We start from the raw sequence: 12,415 nt of genomic DNA, 5'->3' as shown, positions 1-12,415 counted from the left end.
ATAACGGTACCCTTAAAATCCCAACCCTGGCCCCACATCTTGCTACCTTTAGGAAAATGAGGGAGACAATCCAAAATTTTACAGCTGTCACCATAACGGGCATAAAGAGGAAACCTTTCAGTGGGGACACCTGTTCAGGTGACAGTTGACAAAGGTGAGATTCTCGCCCTAATTAGAGATTTCCTCCCACTTCCTATTGTGTCAGGTTGTTTTACAATAACTTTAAAAGAATCTCCCTATTTGGACACCATTGCTTTTATTGTTGTCTTTGCCTTTTTCCCTGTTGTAGAAATGTTGCTTGCTTTCTATTCATCAAACCGGAATTGATGGGAACCATTGCCCACAAAAGTGCTTATTTTCCTTCCTATGATAGAATGCAGCCATACTGACAGATGTAATGCAGATTGAGGCCCCGTTCACACTGGGGCGAAGCTACTTTGCTGGGCGACCTCAGAGGTCGCGGCGCGCTGCTCGCACCGCGACATCGGAGCGGCCGGCACGGACTTCATAACATTGAAGTCTATGCAGGTCGCTCCGGGTCGCCCCAAAGAAGCTCCGGACCCTTTTTCTAAGTGGGAGTGACTTGTGTCGCTCCTATTAGAACGGGTCCGCAGCTTCTCTATGGAAGGCGACCTGTCAGGCGACCAGGTCGCCTGACAGGTCGCCCCAGTGTGAACGGGGGCTTAGGTCTTCCATTATCAATATTGTATAAACATATAAAAAACACCCAATTGTTTTTTTTTTTTTAAATATCCAATTACATTTTTTAATTAAATCAAACTGATATTACAAAGGCAGAAAAAATAGGTTCTCCAGTAAACCCAGGCAATACTAAGATTGTTGCTTGTCTTGTGTGGGGTGTAAGGCCTTCTTCATGCTGGAGCTTTGCTGGTCTCTATTAATATACAGTTTAATAGGCTGCAGGATTTGCATTTCGTAATGCTTTTCTGAAGAACAGATGGTGATGAGGGGAGGTAATTGTCCTTTGGAAACCTCAAATCAGCAAGCAAGAAGATTCACCATTTTAACACAAAAGTGCTGGAATAGCAGCTTCATTCTTTTTAGTAAACCCCTGTGATAGCCCGAACTTTGTCATGTTGACTTTTACAGTCTTCTAAAACCTGCACCCTGCTGGCATTCTAATTCAGAGATTGGTCTTCACATCTGTTCGTTAAATCACAAGTCACTAAGAGGCCATCTTTTTTGCTATAACTTTCATGGAGGATTGGAAATCTGGTTATAGCTGAGTTGTGAGATGAGGATTGCTGAACACATGTTGTAGGGCAGGGCTATGGGAATGAATATTTGAATAATAAGGCAAGATTAAAAAAAACTGGCATACTGTAATATAGAATTACTTTTCTGTCCCACTAATGTCCCCCTCACTCAGAAATAAAGCTGATTCTGTGCACAGGGAGGAGGACTTTCTCTCTAGCTGGAAGTCATATCCATGAAGATAAACGGCACTACATTTCCTATAATGCACGGGAAGTTGAGGGTGTGTGGGCAGAGCGAACGGCTCTATCTAAAGTACATGAATGGCCCACACTTATGTCAGTCAAATTAAGTAGTTATAGTGGGCTTTTCAGATCGGGAATCTGAGCCTCCTCGTCCTACCCACTGCAGCGAGCAGTCACTGCTGGCTGAAACAGAACTACTGTGGGGAAGTTACAAGACCGGTGGGTGCTTCTATGGTGGGCACAGCGGCCATAGGTCTTTCAAAATGTATATGCAGAGGAGTGAACCGTAATGTTCAAAATACAAGTGTGTCTTTATCACTAACAGAAGGAACTGTAAGTGGAAGCAAGAGCACGTTCTTTTTTTTTTTTTTTTTTTTTTAATGGGATTTCTTTTATTATTATTTTCTGTTACTTTTAGAACTACAATAAACTGCCGGACTGGGCGATGGGCTGGATATCCTAGATCCTTACGGTCTTCCCAGTCTGCCCAGCAAGCGCGACCCAACCTTAGCTCAGCGCTAGGTTGGCCACGACAAAGCCCCCCTGGACGGGGCTGGCTGGTGAGTAAACACCTCGCGAGAACGCATAGCCCTGGTCATGACCTGAGTTGCAGCGTACCTCTGGCCCGCAGCACCCCTATTTCAAGATGGTGCAGTGGTCTGCCTGGAGTGGTGCTCTCCCGGTCCCAAGATGTGGTGAGTAGTGTCCCCCCTCCCCTGCTGGTGTTTTTTATTGGCAGCCATGCCTGTTTTTTTTAATTTGGGTATGTTGAGCGGGTGCTGGGGGACGGGGGGGCGCTCCCCTAGCTGTGCAAAACATGTTTTTTACAGGGGGGAATGGTCCTGGTGGGAGTCCCTAGAGGCACCATTTTGCCACGGATGACTGCATGTATAATCAGCCGCCATGTTTGTGTAGTCCGGCGGCCATTTTCTTGTAGTTTTCCATTGCTTTCACACAACGGCCATATTTTTGACGACTATGGGGCGGTGGGCCTCTAGTGGCAGTTCCTGTACTTCCTCTTCCTCTTGGATCGCCGCATGGCGTACAGCCTGGCTCTGCATCTGAGGGGGTGGTGAGTCCCTGTGGGTATTAAAAAAGAATAGCGCGCAAATGCAAAAGAAATTACTACCAAATCTGAAGAGAGTCCATAAATAAAAATGGGGGTTTGGTCCCACCATATGGCCATATCGTGCTCAAGCCCACTACTGCGTCAAAGTACCCCATTATCAGTGGGTCCTACACTATCCATGAAAAAGAGATGAATCCAGCCCTTCTAACCCTTGGAGACAACACTCCTTGCTGGGAAAAATGTGCAAATGCACTACAGGGGACTCCTCCTATATCCATTTGATGGTGGACACTGATTGCGTACAGGTGTATGTGGGGGGTGGGGAGGGCTGCTCAACCTCGATAGTCTGGTCAGACCGAATACATAATAAACAGGCAAAAAATTTGGGGGAGCATACCCATGTATTTCCAAAGCTGCTGCAGCTATGAACCAAAAGACATGTATATTAAAAAAGAATAGCGCGCAAATGCAAAAGAAATTACTACCAAATCTGAAGAGAGTCCATAAATAAAAATGGGGGTTTGGTCCCACCATATGGCCATATCGTGCTCAAGCCCACTACTGCGTCAAAGTACCCCATTATCAGTGGGTCCTACACTATCCATGAAAAAGAGATGAATCCAGCCCTTCTAACCCTTGGAGACAACACTCCTTGCTGGGAAAAATGTGCAAATGCACTACAGGGGACTCCTCCTATATCCATTTGATGGTGGACACTGATTGAGTACAGGTGTATGTGGGGGGTGGGGAGGGCTGCTCAACCTCGATAGTCTGGTCAGACCGAATACATAATAAACAGGCAAAAAATTTGGGGGAGCATACCCATGTATTTCCAAAGCTGCTGCAGCTATGAACCAAAAGACATGTATATTAAAAAAGAATAGCGCGCAAATGCAAAAGAAATTACTACCAAATCTGAAGAGAGTCCATAATTTTTCCCAGCAAGGAGTGTTGTCTCCAAGGGTTAGAAGGGCTGGATTCATCTCTTTTTCATGGATAGTGTAGGACCCACTGATAATGGGGTACTTTGACGCAGTAGTGGGCTTGAGCACGATATGGCCATATGGTGGGACCAAACCCCCATTTTTATTTATGGACTCTCTTCAGATTTGGTAGTAATTTCTTTTGCATTTGCGCGCTATTCTTTTTTAATATACATGTCTTTTGGTTCATAGCTGCAGCAGCTTTGGAAATACATGGGTATGCTCCCCCAAATTTTTTGCCTGTTTATTATGTATTCGGTCTGACCAGACTATCGAGGTTGAGCAGCCCTCCCCACCCCCCACATACACCTGAGTCCCTGTGGGTGCTAAACCGCTCCCTTTTTCTGTTATAGGTATTTGGTGCACTGGGACTTGTGTTGCCGCTGGTGCAGCGGTGGGGGGAATTTTTAACAGCAATTTTTACACTTTTTGCTGGCGGTCCCCAGGCTATAATGGAGTCCCTGGAGCACGTGTCACCACCTGACTCTCTCTGAGGCTCCGGGGCCAGCGGGGGTCCCAGTCCGCCTTGTCTGTTATGACGGTGGTTCTGCAGTCACTGGTGTCCAAAGTAGATATGGCTCTCCAAAATAGGACGAGCAAAAAGCGTCCTCTGCCTTCACCTGCATCCTCTGTCTCCTCAGATTCTAAACTTGATTTGGTAGCCGCAGACGCGAGTCACCATACTGGGTCTGCGTCCACGTACCCTGAGTGCTCTGATAGTGAGGATCCTCTTCCACTACAGCCACGCATGAAAAAGCGCTAATGAATGCGCTGATTGTATCAGTGCTGGAAACTTTGAAATCGGAGAAGGCAGCTACTGCTGCATCGACTGCGCCGGTGCAATTTGGTACCCGCAGAGCCCTGTTCCGCCTATTTTGACAAGTTGTCTCGAGTCAGTGGGGTTCCCCAAAACACACTGTCAGGGTCCCTAAATGTTTCGCAAGAAGGTATCTTTTTAAAGAGTCGATGTTACAGAACCTGACAGTACCACCTGTGATGGACTCACAGGTTTCCAGGTTGAATAAACTGTGGAGGACTCTTCGTCCTTTAAGGACCTTTTTGACAAGAGAGCTGAATCTCTGGTCCAATACCTTTTTTACCATGGCCGGTTTCATTCTGCGGCCGGTTTTTGCCTTAACCTTGGTTTCACAGACCTTAACCTGTGTCAAGATTTGGAAGGGGGACAGTCCCCTCCTGAGCTGGCGGACCAGTTGGTCCAGGGGTTGCAGTATATCTGTGATGCATCTCTGAATGCGGCCCCCTTAGCCTGTAGGGTGTCTGTGACCGTGGTGACTCTTCGCCGCATGATATGGCTTAAATACGGGTCTGCGGACCAGGCTTCCAAGAAAGTATTGACTGATCTCCCTTTTGTAGGAGACCGCTTGTTCTGAGCTTCCATGGAAGAGATCATAAAGGGTCTTACTGGAGGTAAGAGTACTCTGCTTCCACAGACTACCAGGAGCAAAGAGTCTCGTTTCAAACGTGGCCCATAAGCAGTCCTTTCGTCCTTCGTGATCAAATCCGCTCGTGACCCCGCAGGGGGTTCCAGAAGGCCGCTCTGGCCTGGTAAGTCGAGAGCGGGCTCCTCGGGGACCACAGACAAGCCCGCTTCTGCCTGAAGGGGCGCCCTCACCGTATCTGGACCTCCTTGATTCAAAACAAATGGGACCACGTGTTGATTTTGTCTGGCTACAAGATCGAGTTCTGGTCCTTACCTCCGGCAAGGTTCATCCCTTCCAACCTGAGTTTGGCTCCAGATTGCCTACGTGGTCTTTTTGGGGCGGTACAGTATCTGCTTTCACAGTGGGTCATTGTACCTGTTCCCGGAATTGGAACACTTTCAGGGGTTTTATTCAAACCTATTTACTGTTCCAAGGAAGGAAGGAAAGGTCCGTCCAATTCTGGACTTCAAGGCCTTGAACCGCTTTGTGCGGGTTCAGAAATTTAGAATGGAGTCTATTCGCATGGTAGTGGCATCCCTTCATCGGGGGAGCTTCCTGGCCTCTATCAATATCAAGGATGCTTAGTGCTTACCTTCATCTCCCAATTATTGTCAGACATCAGCGTTTCCTTCGCTTTGCCGTGTGCGAGGAGCACTATCAATTGGTGGCATTACCCTTTGGTCTCGCCTCAGCTCCTCGGGTGTTCGCAAAAGTTTTGGCCCTCGGGGTTAGCATTGCTAAGGCAGAATGGGATTGCAGTACTGGGGTACTTGGGCATCCTCCTTCTGCGAGCAGAGTCTCCAAATGCCTTAAAAGACAGCCTGAACATTTTGGTGCATATTTTGCAAGAGTTTGGATCGGAGAGGAATTTCCAAAAATGCTTTTCTGGTCCCGTCCACCAAGCTGGGCCTAACCCTGGACACGGCCTCAGCCCGGGTGTTTCAACTCCAGAAGTTGCAGGATGCGATACGGCTCCTGTTGTCATCTCTCAGGACTTGTATGCAAGTGCTGGGCTTGATGGTCTCCACCTTCGAGGCGGTTCAGTTTGCTCAGTTCCATACCAGATCTCTGCAAAAGCAGATTCTTGCCAAATGGAACAAGAACCCACAGTCTCTGGACAATCTGATCCTGTTGAGCCGGGTTACAAGGGGATCCCTGATCTGGTGGCTCTGCTCTCCGGCGCTTCAACAGGGCAAATCCTTGTACTGGACGGTGGTCACCATGGATGCCAGCCTGCCTGGGTGGGGAGGTGTCTTGGGCACGGATTGCGCTCAGGGGGTTTGGACTCTGAAAGAGTCCAGTCTGCCGATTAACATCCTGGATATTTTGGCGATCAGGCTTTGCCTGACCCAATGGACGGTTTGTCTTCAAGGGTGCCGGTAAGGATTCAATCGGACAATGCCATGGCCGTGGCTTATGTCAAACATCAAGAGGGTACCAAATTTGTCCTAGCGGCCCGAGAAGTAGCCGGCATTCTAAGGTGGGCAAAACGGTTCATTCCAGCCATCTCTGCTGTGCATATTCCAGGCGTAGAAAATTGGCAGGCAGACTACATCAGTCGCAGATGTTGGATCAGGGAGAATGGTGTCTCTACCAGGAAGTGTTTCATCGACTGTGTCTCCGATGGGGGACTCCTGATGTGGACTTGTTGGCCTCTCGTCTCAACAGGAAGGTGCAGAGTTCGTAGCAAGGTCTCGGGATCCTCTGGCCGACTCCATAGACGCTCTGGTGGCTCCTTTGGGCCAGTATCGTCTGATGTACGCATTTCCCCCGATAACTTTTCTGCCAAGACTCCTGTGAAATCAAAGCGGAAGGGATTCCGGCAATCCTAGTGGCTCGGGACTTGCCTCAAGTCCCCGGTATGCAGACCTAGTGTGGATGGTCACCGATGTCCTTTGGAGACTTCCTCTCAGGGAAGATCTTCAGGGACCTCAAGGACCGATCTTGCATCCTGCTTTACAGTCGCTGGCTTTAACGGCTTGGCTGTTGAAAGCCAGGTGCTGGAGGATAGAGGGGTGTCTAAATCAGTGATTCCTATGCTGTTAAAAGCTAGAAAATCTCCTACTAGGAAGATTTATCTAGTCTGGAGGGCGTACATTGCTTGTTAGTCTCGGGGGGGGGGGGGGGTGAGATCTCCCTGGTGAGATCTCTGTTGCCTCCATGGGATTTCAATTTGGTGCTGTCAGTTCTTCAGAAATCGCCTTTTGAAAATTATTTGTGAGGTTTCTCTGCTTACGGTCACAGAAGATAAGCCTTGGTGGCTATTACTTCTGCGTGCAGGGTGTCTTGAGTTGGCTGCGTTGTTTTGTGCTTGTTTTTGTGATTCACAGAGACCAAGTGGTGCTTAGTCTCTGCCAGTTCCTTCCTAAAGTCGTCTCTGGTTTCCATTTAAATGAAGACATTGTGTTGCCTTCCTTGTGTCCTAAGCATCCTAAAGAGATTGCCTTACATTCTTTGGATGTGGTTCGGGCAATCAGGAAGTACCTGACAGTGACTGAGTCATTCCGAAAATTGGATTCTCTTTGTCCTTACGGATGGACCCTGTAAGGGGCTGGTCGCGTCTGCTGTTACCATTTCTAAATGGATTAGGCAGACGGTGGTGCAGGCCTATTCCATTAGGGTCGGGATTCTCTTTTCCCTGTTAAGGCGCATTCTACGAGGGCGCTTAGTCCCTCTTGGGCCTTCCGGCATCAGGCGTCGGAGGTGCAGGTTTGCAAAGGCAGCCACGTGCTCATCCATGCACACTTTCCCAAAATTTTATAAGGTGGATGTGTTGGCATCTGCAGATGCTTCTTTTGGCCGCAAGGTTTTGCAGGCCGCTGTTGGAGAGGATTAGTCCTCTGAGGGTGTTTTTTTGTCAGGAGAGCTCTAGTTCCTTTTTGGCTATGTTTATCCTTTGGAAAGTGTTTTCTTGATGTGTTCTTCCCACTCCTCATGTTGATACTGCTTTGGGACGTCCCAAGGGTCAAGATGTCGAGATGTGTCCTTCAATGAACGAAGGAGAAAACTGGATTTTTGTCTTACCGTAAAATCCATTTCTCTGATTTTCTTTGACTGACACAGCACCCGCCCCTCTATTGGGTTGGGTTTTATGTTCTTCTGACACTGCTTGTTACAAAACTGAAGAACTGTAGCAGGAAGTGGAAGTATACCCCCTGGGACATCCTTCTAGGCATAGGTAAACTTTTTTACGCCTAGCGTCCTACTCCTGTAGGGGGCAGCATAAACCCAAGGGTCAGGAAGATCTGGAGCTGTGTCCGTCAATGAACATCCGAGAAAAGGATTTTACAGTATCCGTTAAACTACATAGAACTGTATGTTTTAACATAAGGAACGAAGAAACATTATACTAAGACTTTATTATTAAAAGAAGGTGCCCCCTGACCGCTTAGTGATTTGAGACTAGTGCAGAATGAAAATGTTCTTCCATTTTAAGCTCTGTATAATATATTTTTTTCTTGCTTCCCCCCACAGCAAACCGTTATCTCCAGTTTGAATAACACAGAATTCCAGGGCAGTGGTTACACAAGGTATGTGAAATGTCATCCAAAGAGGACACCATCTGAAATTTATAGTAAAGGAAGTGGTCATTTAGGCCATTTAAAAAGATAACTTGTTGCTAGCAAGGATTGTAAAGTGCTTTTATTACCCTGCTGGTGTGATAGGAAAAAAAAAAGTTAACGAGCGGACCCTTTCAACAAGTGAAATCGGCAAAGGGAACTGTTAATGACGTCCAGCCAACACTGTAACTGTACTAAGTCAGGATGTTCATTTAGGATACCTTACCATGTTGGCATCAGAGCTGCTTTTCCCATTCAAATCTGTGGGAATGCAAAAGCAGCTTACAGGTCAGGAGGTCTGCTGCGGTTCAAATACACCTGTCAAATTATTTCTGTAGTTCTTTTAGCTGGTCAAAAGCGAGTTGAATTAGTCTTTTAAAACAAGCCCATCCACGCAGGCCTTTAAAATAAACTCTTAGATCACTTCAAAAAAATAAACCTACTTAAAAATGTTTCTTCCCTATTGTCCATTTTAGCGTTTATCACAATGTAAATGCCTCTCTTCCCATCTTTCTTTGCAGTCATATATGACTGCAAAGCTCTGGTCCTTCAGTGTAACTTTGTTGTCTAAAGAGTTGTTTACCCCTTCTTCTGGGAGAACAGGTTTTTACACTGTGATTAATGGGAAAATGTACTGTATATGGTGCACTGGGGAGGAAGTAGATTTCCTTTTTTGTGAGCTAAAAAGATGTCTGTTTTTAGAATGCTACTGCATACATGAGACATATTTTTGTTTTCTGTTCACAGCATGGCCATCATATATGGAGTGTTCTCCGCTTCCAATCTTATAGCTCCTTCTGTAGTTGCCTTGATTGGCTGTCAACTTTCAATGTTCGCAAGTGGTTTATTTTATAGGTGAGTAACTACTATTGAAATATTACAATTGTATTTAATATGATAATAGTGCTCTATAGCAGAATCAACCATCAACCATTAAACTTAAAAGAAAAGTAAAAGAAAAGTAAAAATAATAAATTGACTCATCTAGGTGGATGCCGCTGCTGCTAAGATGGAGAACTGAGCAATCAAAGACTGATTGCCCAGTTCTCAGTCTTCACTGAGCAGACAGCCGGTGACTGTCAGACATGGTACCTTGAGCTTGCTGGTTCCTGTTGTGGTTCCTGAGGCCTCCATGTGACGGTCCGTTCCCTGGCCGCATGGCTCACTGTGGGCGCCGCCATCTTAAGTGTGGGCAATGTGAATTTTTCCCTATAGACTTGTATGGTGGGGCAGCCACTTTCACTGAGCTTCCTATTGATCTGTATGGGCAACCATTTTTGTGTAGCTCTTGTGCTATGCTGAGCAGCGTGACCTTTCCTCGGGCGATGTCACTTCCTGTGCATTTGTTTCCTGCTGCTGGCTGAGGTCACTTCCTATCTTTCTCTCCATGCTGCTGGAAACGATCAGGACGGTTTGTCTGAGGTGGCACAGTACTGCAGACGTATCCTTGCACATTCTACTGTCAGTTTAGTTTAAGGAGTTCCCTGCAGACCGCTGTGTTCGGTGGTGGATGCCGTGATCGGCGCTCTTAAAGCGACAGTACTCCGGTTTTTGCAAATTGCAATATGGAGTCCCAAACTGTGATATCACCCTCAGACCCACTCTGTGCAACTCCCAGACAGTCCTGTCGCTGGCAGTCGCTGGCTGCGTTTTCAGTAGCTATGGAAAGCCTGGCGAGTTAATTTAGTCATGAAAAAGGTTGATAGCTGAAAACAGCCTTCTCCATCTATGGAGGTGTCCTCTGAGGCTGAAGAGGTTGCCCCAGGCGCTCCCCTACCTGAGGGGTCGGTGTCCTCGCAGTCAGATGGTGAAGAGTACCTGTCTTCCTCAGCTGCAGACCGGGAACGCGCTTTAGTGGAAGCCCTGATTATTTCAGTACGGGACACTTTAAAATTGGCTGATAAGCCCACGCCGGCAGGGATGCGGGTGGCTTTTGGCTCCCAAAAGTCTCAGAAAGCTGGCAGGGTTTTCCCTTGTTCCGACACTTTTCACGATATTGTGAATGACCAATATCAGTGCGTTAAGCACGTGTTAGTGCCAAAACGCTTTAAACGCCGGTATCCTTTTGCTGAAAAGGTCTCCAACCATTGGACGGTGCCACCTAAAGTGGACCATCCTTTTTCCAGATTAAACAAATCTACCCTTGTGCCTGTGGAAGATTTCTCAGTCTTTACGGACCCGGTGGATAGGTGGGTGGAATCTTCACGTGTTGGCGGGTTCCATTTTGAAACCGGTGTTTGTGTCTGTTTTAGTCTCGCAGACGGTGACGAAGTGGATTAGGGGTTTGCGGGAGTCTTTGGACCTCAAAACTGTTCCTCTGAAACAGCTCGAACTGTTGGACCAGGTGATACAGGCTCTGGTGTTCCCTGTGTGATGCGTCTTTGGATGCGGCTCCCCTGGTGGCCAGGGTTTCGGCCGTGGGCATTGCCTTGAGAAGCATGGTTTGGCTGAAGAGCTGGTTGGCTGACCAAGCTTCTCAGAAGGCCCTAGCTTTCTAGGAGAGCGTTTCTTTGGCGACTCATTGGATGAGTTGATCAAGGGCTTGACTGGGGGGAAGAGTATTCTTCTTCCTGAATCCTCCAAAGGTAAGCCTCCCCGTACTAAGTGGGGTCCTTCTTTTTCTGCTCACAAGCGGTTTTTTGTGCTTCCGGGGGGCGCAAGAAAAAGGTAAGCCGTTCAGAGCTTCTGGAGGGGCTAAAAAGCATTGGGGCCAGCCCAAGGTTGGTCAGTCAGGCGCTGCTGACAAGTCCTCTTCAGCATGAAGGGGCTCCCTCACCCAGCTCAGTGGTGGGGGGACGCCTGCGCTTCTTTCAGGAACCTTTGACTTCCTTCATTCAGGACAATTGGGTTCGCGAACTGATTTGTTCCGGGTACTCCTGGCTCAAGGGGTGATTGTGCCGGTTCCTCAGCAGGAACGCTCTCAAGGTTTCTATTCAAACCTGTGCCAAGAAAAGAGGGCAAGGTGCTCCCAATTTTGGACCTCAAGGCTCTGAACCGCTTTGTGTGGGTGCAGAAGTTTCACATGGAGTCCATTCGGTCAGTGGTGGCATCATTGAATCAGGGGAATTTTCTGGCCTCCATCGATCTCAGATGCGTATCTCTGCGTCCCCATTTTGAATGGGAGACCAGCGATTCCTCTGCTTTGCGGTGTCAGAGGAGCACTTTCAATTTGTGGTGTTACCCTTTGGTCTCGCCTCAGCTCCCAAAGTATTTACCAAGGTCCTGGCCCCAGTGCTGGCATTATGTCAGCGGGGTATCTCGCTCCCACTCGGATCTGCTGGGCAACATCTCTATTGCGATTCAGACCCTTCACGATTTCGGGTGGATGATCAATATAAAAAAATCTGCTCTGACTCCTTCAGTACGGGTCACTTATCTGGGGCTGACTCTCGACTCTGCTTTGGCGAGGGTCTTTCTCCCCCTGGAAAACTTCAGAAGCTGCAAAAAGCAGTCAGGTTGCGGGCGCTGGGTCTGATGGTTTTGACCTTCAAAGCAGTACCATTTGCTCAGTCTTACTTGAGATCCTTGCTAAAGAAGATTCTGGCAAAATGGAACCGAGATCCTCAGTCGTTGGACCAGAAGATTCCCTTGAGCCATCTTACAAAGGCTGCTCTTTCTTGGTGGCTCCAGCCTCCTGTCCTGTGCCAGGGCAAGTCCTTCCCGCCGGTGTTTTGAACAGGTGGTCACCACGGACGCCAGCCTATCAGGCTGGGGTGGAGTGCTGCGGAAGCTCTGTGCCTAGGGGATTTGGGCATCGGAGGAGTCTTCCTTGCCGAGCAATATTCTGGAGCAGAGAGCAATCAAGCTCTGCCTGCTTCACTGGACGAGACGGCTACGTGGCTCTTTGGTTCGGATTCAGTCAGACCATGCCACGGCCGTGGCTTACATCAATCTTCAAGGC

At 47.9% G+C, this 12,415-nt stretch overlaps 1 protein-coding gene across 1 annotated transcript in view; it reads left to right on the top strand.

The window, feature by feature from the left end:
• MFSD11 (major facilitator superfamily domain containing 11) overlaps nt 1-12,415 on the top strand; it is a 153,844-nt gene that overhangs the window by 13,895 nt on the left and 127,534 nt on the right. The window contains exons 3-4 of the mRNA XM_082271200.1: nt 8,429-8,484; nt 9,262-9,369. Of these exons, the coding sequence (XP_082127326.1) occupies nt 8,429-8,484; nt 9,262-9,369 (164 nt within the window). The remainder of the gene's footprint in view (nt 1-8,428; nt 8,485-9,261; nt 9,370-12,415) is intronic.

This window comes from Pelophylax lessonae (genome assembly GCF_965119305.1).
Source record: "Pelophylax lessonae genome assembly, chromosome: 11".
Classification (NCBI taxonomy): domain Eukaryota; kingdom Metazoa; phylum Chordata; class Amphibia; order Anura; family Ranidae; genus Pelophylax; species Pelophylax lessonae.
Note: the sequence above shows the minus strand (reverse complement) of the source record. Positions and strands in the feature narration are given on the sequence as shown.